The sequence below is a fragment of the Vigna angularis genome, chromosome 7 (genome assembly GCF_016808095.1).
Source record: "Vigna angularis cultivar LongXiaoDou No.4 chromosome 7, ASM1680809v1, whole genome shotgun sequence".
Classification (NCBI taxonomy): domain Eukaryota; kingdom Viridiplantae; phylum Streptophyta; class Magnoliopsida; order Fabales; family Fabaceae; genus Vigna; species Vigna angularis.
Genome location: NC_068976.1, coordinates 36147078 through 36168903, shown reverse-complemented (window position 1 = coordinate 36168903; position 21826 = coordinate 36147078). Strand labels below are relative to the sequence as shown.

General features: G+C 38.5%; 1 protein-coding gene across 1 annotated transcript; it reads right to left on the bottom strand.

The window, feature by feature from the left end:
• Positions 1–2461: 2461 nt before the first annotated feature.
• On the bottom strand, positions 2462–4321 carry LOC128197914 (uncharacterized). Its single transcript, XM_052880765.1, has 2 exons — positions 3716–4321; positions 2462–3661 (listed from the first exon to the last, which is right to left on the bottom strand). Exons 1-2 carry the CDS (start codon positions 4319–4321, stop codon positions 2462–2464), a joined length of 1806 nt encoding a protein of 601 aa, XP_052736725.1.
• Positions 4322–21826: the final 17505 nt, after the last annotated feature.

The following is a 21826-nucleotide window of genomic DNA, read 5'->3' as shown; positions in this document are numbered from 1 at the left end:
GAAGAGGATTTGTCCTCAAATCCAAAGCATCATCTGTATTGAATCCTGCAAAAGGACGAAGATCAGTAACATTAAAAGTAGAATGGACACCATACTCGGCTGGAAGGTCTAATTGATAAGCATTATTGTTGACCTTCTTAAGGATTTTAAAAGGACCATCTCCTCTAGGACTTAATTTGGACTTCCTTTGAATAGGGAATCTTTCCTTTCTAAGATGAAGCCAAACTAAGTCACCTTCATTGAAAATGACTTCCTTTTTACCTTTATTATGATACTTAGCATATCTCTCACTTTGTTGTTGTATTTGGTTACTAATCCTCTCATGAAAAGTTTTAATGAATTTGGATTTAGAGATTCCCTCTTGATGAACAAAATCATGTGAAGAAGGTAAGGGAATCAAATCCATAGGTGTAAGAGGATTAAAACCGTATACAGCTTCAAAAGGAGAGATTTTTGTAGTTCGATGAACTACCCTATTATAAGCAAACTCCACATGTGGAAGATACTCATCCCAAGATTTGTGGTTACCCTTGAGGACTACTCGTAATAGAGTGGATAGAGATCTATTTACTACTTCAGTTTGACCATCTGTTTGAGGATGGCAAGTAGTAGAAAAAGAAAGCTTAGTTCCTAATCGAGACCATAAGGTTCTCCAAAAGTGACTAAGAAATTTTGAATCTCTATCAGAAATGATGACCCGAGGTAGTCCATGAAGTCTAACCACATCTCGAAAGAATAACCTAGCAACATTGCTTGCATCATCTATCTTGTGGCATGGTATAAAATGAGCCATTTTGCTAAAACGATCCACAACCACAAAAATAGAATCAAAACCCCTTGATGTTTTGGGTAGTCCTAAGACAAAATCCATGCTAATATCTTCCCAAGGAGTTGAAGCAATGGGTAAGGGAGTATAAAGACCATGAGGCATTGCTCTAGATTTGGATGTTAAACAAGTAATGCACTTGAAACAATGCCTTTGGACTTCTCTCCTCATGTGGGGCCAAAAGAATTTCTCTTTTAGCATGCTTAAGGTTTTATCAACCCCAAAATGCCCCATCAACCCTCCCTCATGCATTTCTTTGACAAGGAGTTTTCTTTGTGAGCCTTGAGGTATACAAATTTGACCCTCTTTGAAAAGATACCCATCTCTCACATAGAATCCTCCTTGTGGTTTTTGCAAACATTCCTCATATAAAGTGGCAAAGTCACTATCTTGAGTATACAATTCTTTTATGTTATCAAATCCAAGAATTTAAGCTCCTAAAGTGGCTAGTAAAATGTTTCTTCTGGATAAAGCATCTGCCACTATATTAGCCTTTCCTTTCTTGTATTTGATAACATAAGTGAATTGTTCAATAAATTCCAACCACTTAGCATGTCTTTTTTGCAACTTGTGTTGGCTCTTCAGATATTTTAGTGATTCATGATCACTATGAATAATAAACTCCTTGGAAACAAGATAATGTTCCCAAGTTTGAAGAGCCCTCACAAGAGCATAAAGTTCTTTGTCATAGGTGGGGTAATTACAAGAGGCACCATGAAGTTTTTCACTAAAATAAGCAATTGGGTGTCCTTCTTGTAATAACACAGCACCTATTCCATGTCCAGAAGCATCACATTCTAGCTCAAAAGTTTTGGCAAAATTTGGCAGAGCTAGAATGGGAGCTTGAGTAAGCTTTTCTTTAAGTAACTCAAAAGCCCTTTGTTGTTTGTCCCCCCAAATGAAAGTAACATCCTTTTTCACCAACTCATTGAGAGGTGAAGCTAGACTAGAGAAGTTAGGCACAAATCGTCTATAGAAGCTTGCCAATCCATGGAAACTCCTAACTTCTCCTACATTCTTTGGTATGGGCCATTCTTGGATGGCCTTTACCTTCTCAGGGTCAACATGAACCCCACTTTTATTGACTACAAAGCCAAGAAAGATGACACTATCAACACAAAAGGTGCATTTGTCAAGATTTGCAAACAATTTATTGGTTCTAAGAATTATTAGAACAGCTTTCAAATGTTTTTCATGATTTTGCAAATCTTGACTATATACCAATATGTCATCAAAGTACACAACTACAAACTTCCCAATGCAGTCCCTTAAAACATGATTCATAAGCCTCATGAATGTACTTGGGGCATTTGTAAGACCAAAAGGCATTACCAACCACTCATATAACCCAAATTTAGTCTTAAAAGCAGTTTTCCACTCATCACCTTCTTTGATTCTAATTTGGTGATATCCGCTCTTAAGATCTATTTTTGAGAAAATTTGAGCCCCATGTAATTCATCCAACATATCATCAAGTCTAGGGATGGGATGTCTATACTTTATGGTGATGTTGTTGATAGCCCTACAATCACAACACATGCGCCACTTCCCATCCTTTTTGGGCACCAACAACACTGGTACAGCACAGGGGCTTAGGCTTTTTTGAACCAAACCCTTATCTAGTAATTCTTGGACTTATGACTCAATTTCTTTGGTTTCTTGGGGATTAGTCCTATAGGCAGGCCTATTAGGAAGAGTTGCCCCTGGTATGAAATCAATTTGATGTTCTATCCCTCTTAATGGTGGAAGCCCATTTGGAATTTCTTTGGGAAATAGATCATCAAATTCTTTCAAAAGCTTTTGTATTGCCAAAGAAAGAGTATTAGTCTGAGTCTCACTAGATGTGCAGATGAGTGTTCCTTGGCAAAGAAGAAGGTATGAAGGTTGCTCAACTTGAAGTGTATTGTTTAAAGTCTTTTTATTTAAAAGAACTTCATGTTGAGTGACCTTGTGGGAAGTAACACTGGACTCTATGACTTCTCCGCTCTGTTGTTTTGGCATTTTTTTCTTTTTCTGTTTCTTTTCCTGTTCCCTAGCGGACTTCATTTGTGCTTGATCTTGTGCCACCTGAGTAGGTGTCAAAGGTTGAAGCACAAATTTCTTGTCTTGTTTGTGCACAGTTATGGTATTGGTAAGACCATGGTGTATAGTGTTATGATCAAATTGCCATGGTCTTCCCAATAGCACATGGCAAGCTTCCATAGGAACTACATCACAAACAACTTCATCTTTGAAGTTCCCTATGGATAGAGCCACTTTAACTTGATTCTTGACTGTAATGTCCCCATCTTCATTTAGCCAATGAAGTCTATAAGGTTTGGGATGGGGTATTACAGCAAGATTCAGTCTTTCAACTAGTCTGGTACTACAACAATTGCAGCAAGAACCACTATCAATAATGAGAGAACAATAGTTTTCTTGAATTTTACACCTTGTATGAAAAATGTTCTCTCTTTGTGATAGTTGTTCCAGACTTGGTTGACTGCTAAGCACCCTTCTCACCATGAGAAGTTGACAATCATCCGCAAACACTTCCTCTTCTTTTTCTGATTCACTCTCACTATCACTGGTAAGGGATTCACTTTCACTGCTATAGATGTCCTTTCCCTTTAAAAGAATAGTTCTCTTAGTAGGACATTGAGCAGCTATATGACCCCTACCTAAACACTTGAAACACTTTATATCACTTGTGCGAGTGTGTGAAGAGGACTCTTTGTTTGGCTTTTCAACTATTTTGGCTAGAGGTTTGAGGGGTTCTTTTGCTTTAGTAAATTTCGGCTCAAAGGGAGACTGAAATCTTTTGGCAGAAATTTTTCGCTGATTTTGTTGTTCTACCTTTATACACATTTGAACAAGTTCATTCAAATCTCTATAAGGTAGAAGTTCAACTTTATCCCTTATGTCCAAATTTAACCCACTCAAAAATCTAGCTAAAGTAGTTTCCTCTGCCTCTGTGATCCCTGCTCTCATTATGTATAACTCCATTTGTTGTCTATAGCCTTCAACAGACATAGACTTTTGTTGCAACCTTTGGAGCTTATCCATAAGTTCCCTTTTATAGTAAGAGGGAATGTGCCTTTTCTTGAGAGCTGCTGTGAGTTCATTCCAATATTTAATGGGAGGAAGTTGTTGTCTCATTCTCTCTTTGACTAAAGCAGTCCACCAATACATTGCATACCCTTGAAAACTAAGGGTAGCTAGAGAGACTTTCCTTTCCTCCGACACTTGTTGACAAGCAAATATTTGCTCTACTTTCATTTCCCAGTCAAGGTAAGCCTCAATGTTATCTTTCCCATGAAAATGAGGCAATACCACATTGACTTCCTTAAGAGGAGGAGGAGGATTTTCATAGTCACGCCTACGCCTTCTTGATGAAGAAGGATAGTAATCTCCTACTCTTAAGTTTTCTTGCTCACTTTGGGATTCTACACTCAGGCTTCTCTCCCTATATTGAACTTGTTCATCTCTTAGCATTTTCAACTCATTAGTAACCATGGCATTGTGTAATTCTCTTTGAATCTTTTCTTGCCCTATTTTCCTTTCAATTTCTTTGAGTTGATTGACAAGAGTTTGAAAACAAAATTGTTCTTTAGGTTCCTCATTAATTCTAGGGGAATGTCTTCCAGACATTTTATGAACTTAAAAATTTTCTTGAAGTAAAGACTAAGAGAGTTCACTTGAGGACAATATTCCAGGTAAGAGAGGTGGACCTTGTAGGTCGCTTAAGTACCAAGTCTTGCCTTGCCAAATACAGCCTTAGTTACTTACTAAAAGTCTTTAATTCAAAATCACTTCTAAATTCACTAAATATATGGAGACAAACAAACACAAAGAAAGAAACACTTTAGACTCTAAAGTCGGACTCTAAGACTTCCTATGCGAAGCTTGCAAAAAAAAATTAAAACCAAATTAAAGGTGAGGTCTCCTAGGTGAGGCTTAGACTTTTTGGATCTAAGACACACTCACCGTCTACCAATTTTAAAATGATGAGACTTTAAGTCAAGTTAGCAAATGAGAGAAGAACACTTATGAGCTCTTCCACTTCACTTGCTTGAAATGGCCAACTTACAAGAATGAAAAAGAAAATCAAAAAGCAATACAAAGGAAACAACAAAACAAAAAATTTGAAAGAACACAAGGTAGTTTAATGTGGCAGCTTTGGTTGCTCTCAAACAAGTAATGAATCAGGAGTGATTCATGCAAATCTCTCAGCTGCAGAGTGAACTATGCTGCTGTGGCAGCCACCAGAATTCATGCAGACCAGTGAAAAAAAAATGTGGTCCTGCTGCACCAAAAATCAACTCCAAAGTTGATCTTTCCTTGCTCCAATCCACTGCCTAAGATGCTACCAATGTTATAGGACCACTTGAGATAATTCTGCACCCAACAAAGAGCTCATACAGACCACCAATAATCAATTATTAAGCCAGAAAATCAACACTGCTGCTGCCAGAAACTGTTAAACCAGAATGCACAACTGTAATTTTCTCAAACAGCTTATGTGCAGGATTTTCAAACAACTTAAATCAAACAATTAATCGGTATCCAATGAATGGTGGCACTCAAAATGAACTTAGGAAAGGATCTAGAGTGGATTTAAAAAACAAGAAACAAAGATAAGTTGCAGCTTTGTTCAATTTCGAAACTAAATGCAAACTAGGCAAAGTGTTTGATAAAATGCCTAGCAGAAGGCTGAAAAAAAAAATGTGCATCAGAGTTTTAAATTTGGCTTGGCACTGGTTCACACAGCTTTTTACAGTGCAGTTTATGGTAAGATTTGAATTGTGCACTTCTTTTAATTCAATTGAACCAAGCTTTTGCTACCAATTCTGAACTAACTTTGATGCAGTAATCACAACAAGCTTTCAAATTAACAATTCTACAACTAGACCATAAAAGATGCTTAAAATTTGGTAGTTTTAATGGTCATTTTGCACAAACGAATTTAGACTCTTTATTTTATGATTTGAGCAAATTTGTTTTACCAAATATGACTTGTGCAAACTGCCAGCAGAGGCTAAATGCTTGTAAATCAAAATTTTACTGGTTCAGTTGCCTTTTAACACCAAATTTGACCAATTAACTAACCAAACTTCAGCAGAGGATTCAAACTGACATGTAATCAATTAAAATGACTATAGGACAACAAATCAAACTTAAACAAGACTCTAGAAATGCATTTAAGAGATGTCTAGAAAGAATTCTAAACTGGACAGATTCAAAAAAATCAGAAAAACTTCAGAAACATTAAGCAAGGATAGGTGCAGTTCGGTCAAGCTGCTTCAATGATTTATGGATTCTGCATAATGGTGCAACCAGATTGATTGTCTTGGACAATTCCTTGTTCATATGGTATGCACACATCACATTACAGCAACTCCAACATCACCAATTTTAATTTCACACAGTGCATTTCAGAAAACACATTTTAAATCAAATTCAAAACAGAATTGAATTCTGCATTAACTGGAACTGCACTGTGATGGAATTCAAGATGCACTGAGCTCATTCATCATTACTCTTGTGATGTGCATCTATTGAAAAACCATTCCCGATATGCAGATTCACCCAGGCACCAAACTTACTAAGAATTTTGACAAAATTGCAGCAAATACACATGACTGGACATGACTGAATAAGATTGCAAAAATTTAAAATACTCAAGACAAAGATTGAACCGATTAAAATGATGGAAATAAAATCAAGTAAAAGCTGGAACAAAGAAACGTTGTAAATGAAAACTACTGGAATTGAAGAGAATAATGAAACAGTGCACAGATTCAAGAAACACGAAGGAATTGTTTATGACAGTATAAAATGGAAAGAACACTTAGCTGGAGCGTGATGCAGAACCAAGGCTCTGAATACCACTTGATGAAGTTGCTCCAGCTAGAAGGAAGGATTGAATGCAGCGGGAAGTTAAATCCAGAGATGGCAGCAGAGATGAAGACTGGAAATGCAGTGTAAATGTTGATTTCAGAGATGGCAGCAGAGGTGAATAATGGAAATGCAGTGGCATAGTTGATGGTAGAGGAGCTTTTTGGAAAGTGGATAACTAGCTCAGGAGGCCTTCCATTGGAAGGAAGCTAGATGGAGAGGGAAAGCTCAATTTGGAGTGACTTTTGGGCAGAGTTTTAGGTGCTGGAAAATGCATCAGCAAAGTAAAATTCCATATATCAAAAGTGTCATTACAATGGTGCCAAAAACTTGATGGACAAATTTGTAAGCACCAAAATATGATGTCACAAACTTGTTTCACAATCGGCAAGTATGACCGAATCGTTCAAGTAATAAACTTGGTAAGACCAAGTATCGTTCTTCCCAAAGGACTCACGGCCTAGTTTAGTTGTGTGGTTTGTTGATTAGCTAAGACTTAAGGACGAAATAATTGGATTATATTATGCAAGACGAAAAACTAAACATGTATGCATGGAGTTTGATCAATGGCAAAGACAAAAGATAAACACTTTCAATGAAATATATGAATGAATATGTTGTTGGGGGTCAATTTCATCTCATCCACTCTCATACATTTTAGGAATTCAACATTCAAATCTTCATTGTTAATGCCACTCTCTAAAGTACCATTCTAGATGGATTCTCCTTAATCAAATAGTTCATACAATTCCTAGCATTCCTAATGATTAGTTCATAAGTGCAGGAGCTTAACGACAACCAATAGAATATTGTCAGTATAATATTGGGAGAAATTCCCCGGATCTAGACTTCCCCGTACGTGTCCGTATCGACAAAACCAATAATCATGCAATAGAATGAGTTAAACAATGCAAGCATTGAGCAAAGAGGAAAAACCCTAACTAATGATGAAAGAAAGCATAAGTCTTAGATTAAGATGCAAGCATAAATTCCATATATGAGAGCTTCAAGAGATTACATTGATTCCCCAACAAACATACAAAGTTTAGTTCACCATATTCATGGTGAACCTAGATGAACAATAATGAAAGAATGAAAGAATAAACCCAATAAAGGTGAAGAGGTAGCCTGAGCATCCAAGATCCTCCTTCAAAGGGGTGGAAGAGAGAGTGTTTGCCTCGTTTCTGCCAAAGATGTTTAACCCTAGGACGTGCAAGCCCTTATATACTAATCTAGAGTTACAAAAGATTACAAAAGCCCAAGCCCAAAAAGTGCCGCTCAGCGGTAAATACCGCTCAGCGGTGGTTGCGCGTCTTCTTTCTTCCCCTCAGCGGCCCTTTTGCCCCTCAGCGGTACCAACGTGACTCCTTGAGTGCCGCTCAGCGGTAAATTACCGCTGAGCGGTGCCTTCGACTTCTCTTTTTGCACTTTTTCTTGTCTTTTCTAATGTCACTTCTCTCCTTCTTCACTCTTTTCACTAAATTCACCTTAAAACCTGCACAAAAACACTCAAATCAAGCATAAACCTGTCCAGCTCTCTTATTTCTGAAAATAAAGATAAAAGGCATGATTTCAAGCTAGTTTCTAAGTCTAAAGGTTGCTTTTAGTATCAATTTTAAGCATGAAAATAACAGTTTTTCAACTGTTATCACAACCCCAAACTTAGAACTTTGCTTGTCCTCAAGCAAACAAAATGTAACTCCATCTCCAACCAATTCATATGATGGTTCACTCATTCAAAATCCTTTTCTCAAGATAAGTAACAGCTTCACTCACATTTATGACCAAGATTCAATCAAGATGTGCACATGCTTTAGTGTTCACAAAGTCATTTAAATTCCAACAAATGCTATTTTTCATAAATGATCAATCAATTAAGCATGGATGTTCATGTGCTTATGGAATATTTCCTCACTAGGTAAAGTGTTTCACTCAACACACAAGTGTATAAGAGGTATAGTGTTTCGCTCATTCACTCCACTATCACCATGTCACATGAATCAACTTTGCCTTTCATTTTACCACAATCAAAACAATCACAAGCATGCATCATCAAAAGGACTTTTCACTGGCTTATAATGTGGCTGGGCTAACAAGAAAATTGGTTTTTCTGGATCACAAAATCCTTGAGTCAAGAGAATCATAACAACACAATCATCTTATTCATTCCCAACTTGCCTTTTACAATTGCAATTGCATTGAGCTTTACTTCTTTTTCTTTTCTTTTCTTTTTCTTTGTATATTCTTACTTTTTAGCTCTTAGCTCAATGCTTTTCATGTTTTCCCAACAACCCCAAACTTGAACATTTAACAATACCACACAAGATCTTCTACTTAACTCAAGGTACAGATTTTCAATCAAGGGTTTTTAGTGTATGTTCAAGGCTAAGGGTTCAAAGGATAGAACACAAAGTGTTCTCTTTTAGTGGGCTAATTTTATGTATTTGGCCAATAAAAAAGGTTCCAACAAATGGCCTTGATCACATGATGCAAAACAAGCAATTGATTCAATCATAGAAAACCTGGGCAAAATCATTCATGCTTTCAAAGTAATAGCATTCAACAATAACAACTCTGGAGCTCAAAACCTCACATATAAGCTCATTCACATTTGACATACACATCCTGCTTAATTTCACAATCACAATCATGATATCCTGCATTTGTTCACGAAGCTTGTGAATCACCTGTATAAGCAGTTTAATGTGCACATCTATCTCAACATCAAGCAATCAATAAGCATCATCAAGCAATACTTATCACACAATCACAGTTAATAGCAAACCATCATACCAAACCAGGTTTTCAAGGAAGTACATCAAACCCTAATCTAAAAACAAAACAAATAAGTTCAGAAAACTTAAACCACAAAAGCATAATCATTTGATAGCATTCATCAGTAAATGCTATCTCAGCTCCTCATCAGTCTGAGCTGTCCTCTGTATCTTCCTCTTCCTCCTCATCTTCATCTTCATCAAATGCATCTTCCTCCTCAGCTTCATCTTCTTCCATATCTCTTACTGAAGCTTCAGCTGCTCCAGCTCCTCCTCCATGTACTGGTTCTTCTGGCCAAGCTACGACATTATGGAATTCATCCATAGTCCACCTGTGGGCTGGAGGATTATCATACATCCCCACTATCATCTCAGCAGTGGCTGATGGACAAATTTGTAAGCACCAAAATGTGATGTCACAAACTTGTTTCACAATCGGCAAGTATGACCGAATCGTTCAAGTAATAAACTTGGTAAGACCAAGTATCGTTCTTCCCAAAGGACTCACGGCCTAGTTTAGTTGTGTGGTTTGTTGATTAGCTAAGACTTACAAACGAAATAATTGGATTTTATATGCAAGACGAAAAACTAAACATGTATGCATGAAGTTTGATCAATGGCAAAGACTAAAGATAAACACTTTCAATGGATTATATGAATGAATATGTTGTTGGGGGTCAATTTCATCTCATCCACTCTCATACATTTTAGGAATTCAACATTCAAATCATCATTGTTAATGCCACTCTCTAAAGTACCATTCTAGATGGCTTCTCCCTAATCAAATAGTTCATACAATTCCTAGCATTCCTAATGATTAGTTCATGAGTGCAGGAGCTTAACGACAACCAATATAATATTGTCAGTATAATATTGGGAGAAATTCCCCGGATCTAGACTTCCCCGTACGTGTCCGTATCGACAAAACCAATAATCATGCAATAGAATGAGTTAAACAATGCAAGCATTAAGCAAAGAGGAAAAACCCTAACTAATGATGAAAGAAAGCATAAGTCTTAGATTAAGATGCAAGCATAAATTCCATATATGAGAGCTTCAAGAGATTACATTGATTCCCCAACAAACATACAAGGTTTAGTTCACCATATTCATGGTGAACCTAGATGAACAATAATGAAAGAATGAAAGATAAAACCCTAGAAAGGTGAAGAGGTAGCCTGAGCATCCAAGATCCTCCTTCAAAGGGGTGGAAGAGAGAGTGTTTGCTTCGTTTCTGCCAAAGATGTCTAACTATAGGACGTGCAAGCCCTTATATACTAATCTAGAGTTACAAAAGATTACAAAAGCCCAAGCCCAAAAAGTGCCGCTCAGCGGTATTTACCGCTCAGCGGTGGTTGCGCGTCTTCTTTCTTCCCCTCAGCGGCCATTTTGCCCCTCAGCGGTTCCAACGTGACCTCTTGAGTGCCGCTCAGCGGTAAATTACCGCTGAGCGGTGCCTTCGACTTCTCTTTTTGCACTCTTTCTTGTCTTTTCTAATGTCACTTCTCTCCTTCTTCACTCTTTTCACTAAATTCACCTTAAAACCTGCACAAAAACACTCAAATCAAGCATAAACCTGTCCAGCTCTCTTATTTCTGAAAATAAAGATAAAAGGCATGATTTCAAGCTAGTTTCTAAGTCTAAAGGTTGCTTTTAGTATCAATTTTAAGCATGAAAATAACAGTTTTTCAACTGTTATCACAACCCCAAACTTAGAACTTTGCTTGTCCTCAAGCAAACAAAATGTAACTCCATCTCCAACCAATTCATATGATGGTTCACTCATTCAAAATCCTTTTCTCAAGATAAGTAACAACTTCACTCAACCTTATGACCAAGAGTTCATTCAAGATGTGCACATGCTTTAGTGTTCACAAAGTCATTTAAATTCCAACAAATGCTATTTTTCATGAATGATCAATCAATTAAGCATGGATGTTCATGTGCTTATGGAATATTTCCTCACTAGGTAAAGTGTTTCACTCAACACACACGTGTATAAGAGGTACAGTGTTTCGCTCATTCACTCCACTATCACAATGTCACATGAATCAACTTTGCCTTTCATTTTACCACAATCAAAAACATTCACAAGCATGCATCATCACAAGGACTTTTCAATGGCTTATAATGTGGCTGGGCTAACAAGAAAATTGGTTTTTCTGGATCACAAAATCCTTGAGTTAAGAGAATCATAACAACACAATCATCTTATTCATTCCCAACTTGCCTTTTACAATTGCAATTGCATTGAGCTTTACTTCTTTTTCTTTTCTTTTCTTTTTCTTTGCATATTCTTACTTTTTAGCTCTTAGCTCAATGCTTTTTATGTTTTCCCAACAACCCCAAACTTGAACATTTAACAATACCACACAAGATCTTCTACTTAACTCAAGGTACAGATTTTCAATCAAGGGTTTTTAGTGTATGTTCAAGGCTAAGGGTTCAAAGGATAGAACACAAAGTGTTCTCTTTTAGTGGGCTAATTTTATGTATTTGGCCAATAAAAAAAAAGTTCCAACAAATGGCCTTGATCACATGATGCAAAACAAGTAATTGATTCAATCATAGAAAACCTGGGCAAAATCATTCATGCTTTCAAAGTAATAGCATTCAACAATAACAACTCTGGAGCTCAAGACCTCACATATAAGCTCATTCACATTTGACATACACATCCTGCTTAATTTCACAATCACAATCATGATATCCTGCATTTGTTCACAAAGCTTGTGAATCACCTGTATAAGCATTTAATGTGCACATCATCTCAACATCAATCAATCAATAAGCATCATCAAGCATTACTTATCAAACAATCACAGTTAATAGCAAATCATCACACAAACTCGGTTTCAATAGAGTACATCAACCCTAATCTAAAAACAAAAACAAATAAGTTCAGAAAACTTAAACCGCAAAAGCATAATCATATGATAGCATTCATCAGTAAATGCTATCTCAGCTCCTCATCAGTCTGAGCAGTCTGAGCTGTCCTCTGTATCTTCTTCCTCCTCTTCATCATCATCATCATCAAATGCATCCTCCTCCTCATCTTCATCTTCTTCTATATCTCTAGCTGAAGCTTCAGCTGCTTCAGCTCCTTCATGCAATGGTTCTTCTGGCCAAGCTACCACATTATGGAATTCATCCATAGTCCACCTGTGTGCTGGAGGGGTATCATACATCCCCACTATCATCTCGGCCGTGGCCACCTGCCCTCTGTGGATGGACTGCAACTGAGCACCTATAAGAGACATATACATGTCCCTCATTTGGAATGGTTCTGCTTCATGTGTATCCGCAGACGTCCGGCTCTGTGCTGGCCCTCTACGAGCCTGGCGTGGTGGAACTGGCTGAGCTGCCTCCTCACCTCCACAGTACTGTCTGTAATAGGCCTCATCTATAGCTTTTCTTGGCCTCTCAAATGGTGGAACAGAAGTATCCACCCCAGCTTGTTTGCAAAGGTGAGTGATCAAAGAAGGATGTCCCAGTGGTGCTTTGTTGTTTGAGGTGTTGGCACATACACTGATCTCATCAGCTATCACCTGCCCAATATTGACATTCAAGTTTCTGATAGCACAGTAGATGAATAGTGCCCTGCTGAGAGTAATATCTGACACATGTGAACATGGCTGGATGTTGGCATGAGAAAATGCCATCCAATACTTTGCAAGAGGAGTCAAATCTGTCCTCCTTATGTTAACCACCGCGCCAGATCTATTCCTTTGGAAGTGTCCTCCAGGTATACACAGTACTCTCTCAACATCCTCAAAGTCAGCACCTTCCTCCATGCTAAGAGCAAACTGACATTGCTCACCAGCCCACACAGTATCCAGGAAGTTGTTGATAGAATCAGGATCAAACCTGATAGCATGGCCTCTGACATAGCCCAAATAATTCTCAGCTGGATGACCACCAATCTTCTTTGCATTGGTGTAAAATTCCTTGACCACAGCTATGTTGGCAGGTGCTGGATAAGTGGCTAACTTTCCCCAATCATTCCCTAACACTTGCTCTCCAAATTGAGGAGCAAAGTTAGGTATCATTCCAACCTTTCTCTCCATTAGAAGTCTCCTGTCCTGAACCACCCTAAAGTGCTTCTCATGTTTCCTAGAGAGGAACCTACTAGAGTGGGGTTGCTCTGGTTCCTTTTCTTTCCTCTTAGTTGCCATGGTTTTCAATCTCTTTCCTGAAGAGGATGCCATTCCTGCATTCAAAACACAAACCAAAACCACAGAACATGATGTTAATCATTAGTAAAACACAGAACACAACTCCTTTTGAAGCTTAAACCACCGCTGAGGGCCAGAATTTCCCCTCAGCGCCACCAGTACCACGCAACAAACCAGAAAAATCAAATCTGGCAGAGTGCCGCTCAGCGGTAATTGCCGCTCAGCGGTGACCTGCAGATTTTTGCAAATCTCGTTTTAAAACTATCCTAACTCCACCCAAATGCAACTTTCAGTTTTCCAGTTCATAATCAAGCAGTTTAATCGGTTCAAATATCAAGTATATCACCAAATCATGCATAGAAATCAAAAATCCCTAAATATTCATGCTTTGACAATCACATTCAAATTCAAGAACCCTAGAATGAACCAAATGCATTTTACTTACTTGGGTGGAGATGCTAGATGATATGAGAATGCTTCCAAACTAGAATGCTCTCTTCCAACCCCAAACTTTGATGGCACACTAGTGTAAAAGTGAGTGGAAGAGAAATTTTTCTAAGAGGGAAGAGTAAAAAGATGTGGAAAACCTAAGAGAATGTGTGTGGAAGTGTTTGTGCAGAGAGAAGCCAGAAAATAAACCCTAAAACGCAGCTTGGGGTATAAAAAATACCCTAATGGGCTCGGGTCCCGCTAAGGGGAACTTAAGCCCCTTTGCGATAGTATCGCTCAGCGGTAATTGCCGCTCAGCGGTACTTTCGTGATGTGCCCTTCTCCTTCTTTTCTTGACCTACGTGCCTTCCCTACATGTCCCTCATAGGTTCCCTGCAATTCAATGTTAAAAATGCTTATGCAAAAACTAAAAATAAACAAACAAACAATCAACTGGGTTGCCTCCCAGGTAGCGCTTGTTTAACGTCACGAGCCTGACCCAAAATCCACCAACACCCATCAGTAGGTGTTTCAAACTTACCAGCACCCATCAGTAGGTGCAAAATTTCTTACCAACACCCATCAGTAGGTGTTACAAACCTAGTATCCTTCAGTAGATACTTAACCACCTAGCATCCTTCAGTAGATGCTAAATTCAACAGAATATTTACAGAATAATGTTCACAAATTAAACCAAATCAAAATTAAAAGTTTTTCAATCACTGGGTTGCCTCCCAGCAAGCGCTCTTTTAACGTCATTAGCTTGACCCAATAAAGTTCATGTTCCATCTTCTGTATAGTTGATGTAGTCTTTCCACCAACTTCTCAACTGCTTCCTTTGGACTGTTTTGATTCTTCTAGAATATGGAGATTCTATCTCTATCATCTCCTTCTCTTTGAAGCCCTTCACAACCCACAACTTGTTCTTGAGTCTCACAGGTGTGCCAAGTTGGAGTTCTCTTTCCTTCCAGTCCCTAGGAATCTCTTCTCCTTTTCCAGTTTCTTCTTCATCCTTGGGTACCTGAAACAACAAACAATGGTTACCTGATACCTCAAGATTTTCATCTTGACTTCTAGTCATGGGTGCATCTCGAAATGCAGCTTTATAACTAGCCTCTTCATCCTTTGCTTGTGTTTCATCTTTGAAGACATCCACCACCACTCTCTCCTCTCTGTCTTGGAGCACCACTATACCTTCATGTACATAAATGATGGCCCTGGCCGTTTTCATAAACGGTCTTCCAAGTATGATAGGTATCTTCTCGGTCTCCATCTTCATCACCACAAAGTCTGCCAAGAACTGAAGTTTGCCAACACAAACTATAATGTCCTCTACAATCCCACATGGCTCCTTTGAAGATCCATCGGCCATTACTAGATTAACCTTTACAGGTTTCACTTTAACATTGCCAATTTGCTCCAGTAAAGAATAAGGTATCAAGTTAACACTTGAACCTAAATCAAGGAGAGCTTTCTTCACCTTTTTCTTCCCTATAGTGCAAGGGATAGAAAAACTACCTGGATCTGGTGCTTTAGGAGGGAATGACTCTTGCTTAACAATTATACACTCCTTTGCCTCATCATCTCTGCGTCTTTTCTTTGTAGAGATTTCTTCATTAGATTTAGTGTAAACTGTAATCTGTTGTAGAATCTGTTCCCAAGGTGCATCATTATCCACCATTTTGAATAATTCTGTGAAGTCTTGATGGATTGGAAAAGGAAAAGTGCTTTTGCTCTCTATTTCTCTTCTTTCTTCTGTATCTAACTCAACTTTCTCATCATCAACACTCTCTACCACCTTGCACTCTTCTCTGGGGTTAATCTCAGTATTAGCCCCAAAATTTCTATCTGGTCTTTCTTCCAATCGCTTGATAATTTGACCCATTTGAATCTCCCAATTCTTTATAGCAGCTTCAGTGCTCTTTTGAGAAGATTCTGTTTTCTGTATGAATTGATTAAGAGTTTCTTCCAACCTTGTTTGCCTTTCGTTAAGCGTAGATAACTGTTGCCACAAGGTTGGTTGCTGCTGCTGCTTGTTATATTGATTAACTTGCCCAGTTTGTCCTTGGCCAATGCTTGGATGTGGTTTCCACCCCTGATTGTAGTTCCCTTGACGGTATGGAAACTGATTAGCCATGAAATTAACATCCTCCACGGCTTCCACTGGCAAAGCACATTGACCATTGATATGGTCACCTCCACATAGTTCGCACAACTGGGTTTGTACCTGTGCAGCAGATTTCAACTCTTTAGGTAATTGAGCCAAAGTATTAGTCAGAGTCTCCAGCTGTTGAGTTAGAATTTTGTTCTGAGCTAGCAAGGCATCATGTGTTTGTAAATGAAGAACTCCTTTTTGTTGCATAGGAGCTCCTCTCTCACTGTGTAGCTCATTGTCACTTGTAGCCATATTTTCAATAATGTCAGTTGCTTCCTCTGGAGTCTTCCATTTGATATTGCCTCCAGCTGAGGCATCCAGCATCATCTTGGTTTGTGAACCAAGCCCTCCAAGGAAAGTTAGGACTACTTCTTGATCTTCAAAACCATGCGTGGGAGTTTTACGTAACAAGCTTTTGTACCTGTCCCATGCATGTCCAAGTGACTCCTCCATGCCCTGCTTGAATGACGAAATCTCTTGCTTTCCTTTGGTCACTTTTGATTGTGGAAAGTACTTGTTTAGAAATTTTGTGACCACTGCTTCCCACTCTGTGAAACTTTCTTCTGGAAAAGAGTTTAACCAAAGCTTAGCATTGCCCCCCAATGAGAAGGGAAACAAGCTAAGTTTGATAGCTTCGTCTGGCACCCCATTAATTTTGACCGTGTTGCAGATCTCATTGAAAGTTGTAAGGTGCTCATATGGGCTTTCGTGAGACAACCCATTAAATTGATTACTCTTCACCAGTTGAATTAATGCTGGCTTGACCTCCATGTTGGCTGCATTGACTCTGGGTCTTGCTATGCTGTTAAAGTGTTGAGGTCCAGCAATATTAGTGTAATCTGCAAGAGTTCTTCTAGCATTGTTATTCTCCATACTTCTTGTGCTGTGAACAGAACCTTGTGGTGATGATTGGAGGAGAGTTTCTGGAGAAGGGAAAAGTTCTCTGGACGTTCTGATTCTTCTCCTCCTTCTACTCTCGTCTAGCCCTTCAAAAAGTGGTTCTGTTGTTTTCTTACTCCTAGTCCGAATTGCTTCCTGCATACACAAGAAAACAAAACCCTAGAAAAGATTTGTTAGCACAAAAAGATATAGAAGAAGATATAAATTCAGAAGATAGAAAGATTTAGAAGATAAAAACAAATAAGATAGAATAAAATAAAACCTAATCTAAAAGAAATAAAATCTAATCTAACCTAAAAAAGATAAAATAAAATAAAATAAAATCTACCCTAACCTAAAAGATAAAATAAAATAAAATCTAACCTAATCAAATAAAATAAAAACAGAAAAAATAAAAACAGAAAAAATAATAAAAAAAAAAAATTCAAAAAGTCAAAGATAATCAATAATCACACAAATTAACCAGTTAAACCACGAGTCCCCGGCAACGGCGCCAAAAACTTGATGGACAAATTTGTAAGCACCAAAATGTGATGTCACAAACTTGTTTCACAATCGGCAAGTATGACCGAATCGTTCAAGTAATAAACTTGGTAAGACCAAGTATCGTTCTTCCCAAAGGACTCACGGCCTAGTTTAGTTGTGTGGTTTGTTGATTAGCTAAGACTTACAAACGAAATAATTGGATTTTATATGCAAGACGAAAAACTAAACATGTATGCATGAAGTTTGATCAATGGCAAAGACTAAAGATAAACACTTTCAATGGATTATATGAATGAATATGTTGTTGGGGGTCAATTTCATCTCATCCACTCTCATACATTTTAGGAATTCAACATTCAAATCATCATTGTTAATGCCACTCTCTAAAGTACCATTCTAGATGGCTTCTCCCTAATCAAATAGTTCATACAATTCCTAGCATTCCTAATGATTAGTTCATGAGTGCAGGAGCTTAACGACAACCAATATAATATTGTCAGTATAATATTGGGAGAAATTCCCCGGATCTAGACTTCCCCGTACGTGTCCGTATCGACAAAACCAATAATCATGCAATAGAATGAGTTAAACAATGCAAGCATTAAGCAAAGAGGAAAAACCCTAACTAATGATGAAAGAAAGCATAAGTCTTAGATTAAGATGCAAGCATAAATTCCATATATGAGAGCTTCAAGAGATTACATTGATTCCCCAACAAACATACAAGGTTTAGTTCACCATATTCATGGTGAACCTAGATGAACAATAATGAAAGAATGAAAGATAAAACCCTAGAAAGGTGAAGAGGTAGCCTGAGCATCCAAGATCCTCCTTCAAAGGGGTGGAAGAGAGAGTGTTTGCTTCGTTTCTGCCAAAGATGTCTAACTATAGGACGTGCAAGCCCTTATATACTAATCTAGAGTTACAAAAGATTACAAAAGCCCAAGCCCAAAAAGTGCCGCTCAGCGGTATTTACCGCTCAGCGGTGGTTGCGCGTCTTCTTTCTTCCCCTCAGCGGCCATTTTGCCCCTCAGCGGTTCCAACGTGACCTCTTGAGTGCCGCTCAGCGGTAAATTACCGCTGAGCGGTGCCTTCGACTTCTCTTTTTGCACTCTTTCTTGTCTTTTCTAATGTCACTTCTCTCCTTCTTCACTCTTTTCACTAAATTCACCTTAAAACCTGCACAAAAACACTCAAATCAAGCATAAACCTGTCCAGCTCTCTTATTTCTGAAAATAAAGATAAAAGGCATGATTTCAAGCTAGTTTCTAAGTCTAAAGGTTGCTTTTAGTATCAATTTTAAGCATGAAAATAACAGTTTTTCAACTGTTATCAGTGGCCACCTGCCCTCTGTGAATGGACTGCAACTAAGCACCTATAAGAGACATATACATGTCCCTCATCTGGAATGGTTCTGCTTCATGTACATCAGCAGATGTCCTGCTCTGTGCTGGCCCTCTCTCTCTACGAGCATGGCGTGGTGGAACTGGCTGAGCTGCATCCTCACCTCCACAGTACTGTCTATAATAAGCCTCATCAATAGCTTTTCTTGGCCTCTCAAATGGTGGAACAGAAGTGTCCACCCCAGCTTGCTTGCAAAGGTGAGTGATCAAAGAAGGATGTCCTAGTGGTGCTTTGTTGTTTGAGGTGTTGGCACATACACTGATCTCATCAGCTATCACCTGCCCAATATTGACATTCAAGTTTCTGATAGCACAGTAGATGAATAGTGCCCTGCTGAGAGTAATATCTGACACATGTGAACATGGCTGGATGTTGGCATGAGAAAATGCCATCCAATACTTTGCAAGAGGAGTCAAATCTGTCCTCCTTATGTTAACCACCGCGCCAGATCTATTCCTTTGGAAGTGTCCTCCAGGTATACACAGTACTCTCTCAACATCCTCAAAGTCAGCACCTTCCTCCATGCTAAGAGCAAACTGACATTGCTCACCAGCCCACACAGTATCCAGGAAGTTGTTGATAGAATCAGGATCAAACCTGATAGCATGACCTCTGACATAGCCCAAATAATTCTCAGCTGGATGACCACCAATCTTCTTTGCATTGGTGTAGAATTCCTTGACCACAGCTATGTTGGCAGGTGCTGGATAAGTGGCTAGCTTTCCCCAATCATTCCCTAACACTTGCTCTCCAAATTGAGGAGCAAAGTTAGGTATCATTCCAACCTTTCTCTCCATTAGAAGTCTCCTGTCCTGAACCACCCTAAAGTGCTTCTCATGTTTCCTAGAGAGGAACCTACTAGAGTGGGGTTGCTCTGGTTCCTTTTCTTTCCTCTTAGTTGCCATGGTTTTCAATCTCTTTCCTGAAGAGGATGCCATTCCTGCATTCAAAGCACAAACCAAAACCACAGAACATGATGTTAATCATTAGTAAAACACAGAACACAACTTCTTTCGAATCTAAACCACCGCTGAGGGCCAGAATTTCCCCTCAGCGCCACCAGCACCACGCAACAACCAGAAAGATCAAATCTGGCAGAGTGCCGCTCAGCGGTAAATGCCGCTCAGCGGTGACTCTGCAGATTTTTGAAAATCTTGTTTTGAAGCTTTCCTAACTCCACCCAAATGCAATTTTCATATTTCCAGTTCATAATCATGCAGTTTAATCGGTTCAAACATCAAATATATCATCAAATCATGCATAGAAATCAAAACCCCTAAATATTCATGCTTTGACAATCACATTCAATTTCAAGAACCCTAGAATGAACAAAATGCATTTTACTTACTTGGGTGGAAATGCTAGATGATATGAGAATGCTTCCAAACTAGAATGCTCTCTTCCAACCCCAAACTTTGATGGCACACTGGTGAAAAAGTGAGTGGAAGAGAAATTTTTCTAAGAGGGAAGAGTAAAAAGATGTGGGAAACCTAGGAGAAGATATGTGGAAGTGTTTGTGCAGCGAAGGGCTTGAAAGAATGTAAAAACGCGCAGCTTAGGGTTTAAAAATACCCTAATGGGCTCGGGTTCCGCTAAGGGGAACTTAAGCCCGTCTGCGATAGTACCGCTCAACGGTAATTGCCGCTCAGCGGCACTTTCGTGATGTGCCTTCTCCTTCTTTTCTTGACCTACGTGCCTTCCTAGCATACCCCTCATAGGTTCCCTGCAATTCAATGTTAAAAATGCTTATGCAAACCCTAATTAAAATAAAACAAACAAAAACAATCAATCAACTCGGTTGCCTCCCAGGTAGCGCTTGTTTAACGTCACGAGCCTGACCCAAAATCCACCAACACCCATCAGTAGGTGTTTCAAACTTACCAGCACCCATCAGTAGGTGCAAAATCTTCTTACCAACACCCATCAGTAGGTGTTACAAACCTAGTATCCTTCAGTAGATACTTAACCACCTAGCATCCTTCAGTAGATGCTAAATTCAACAAAATATTTACAAAATAATATTCATAAATTAAACCAAATCAAAATTAAAAATTTGTCAATCACTGGGTTGCCTCCCAGCAAGCGCTCTTTTAACGTCATTAGCTTGACCCAATAAAGTTCAAGTTCCTTCTTCTTTTTCTTCTTTCTACTGAACTTCTTCAGAAATTTGATCAAACCAGGAACCTGTTGCAGTGTCTCAATCATAGGAACTTTAATCTCCAATTTCTTGAAGATTTCCATAAAGCACTTGAATTTCTTTTCCTTCCCATGATTCTTCTTTAGATGAGGATGGGATTTTTCATATGATTTCTTCTTCTTTCCTCTCATCTTCTTTTTCTTCCTTTTTCTCTCCCTAAAATTTCTCTTTTTCTTTTCTTTTATTTTTTCTTCCCTTTTCTTTTTCTTTTCAACTTCTTTATTTTCACACAAATCTTCTTTCTCTCTTCTCTCTCAACCACTTCTTTTTCTTTTTCATCATCTTTATCTTTCTCACTTAACTCTTCTTTTTCTTCTCTCTCTATCTTTTCCTCATCTCTCTCTATTTCTTTCTCAGCAAAAATCTTGTCACTTTCAGTGACAATGACTTGACCTTCCTCCTTAAGGTTAACTTCAGTATTAACCTTAACATTCAATTTTTGACTAATGAAACGAAGGTGCATCTCCAAATTTTTCAAAAATTGTTGGGTATCATCCAAATTTACTGATGGAGAGGGTTGTTGCTGCCATTGTTGTAGTGGCGGCCTATCAAATTCTTCGGCAGCTTGAGTGGTTTTGTGATGACAATCAGGTATCTGTATGT

Bases quoted from the DNA above. Each gene is read 5' to 3' on its own strand.
- LOC128197914 (XM_052880765.1), bottom strand. From the start codon at position 4,321: ATGGTTACTAATGAGTTGAAAATGCTAAGAGATGAACAAGTTCAATAT. The intron at 3,662-3,715 runs GTTGAACTTCTA...ATGTGTATAAAG, and splicing joins ATTTGGACATAAGGGATAAA to GTAGAACAACAAAATCAGCG.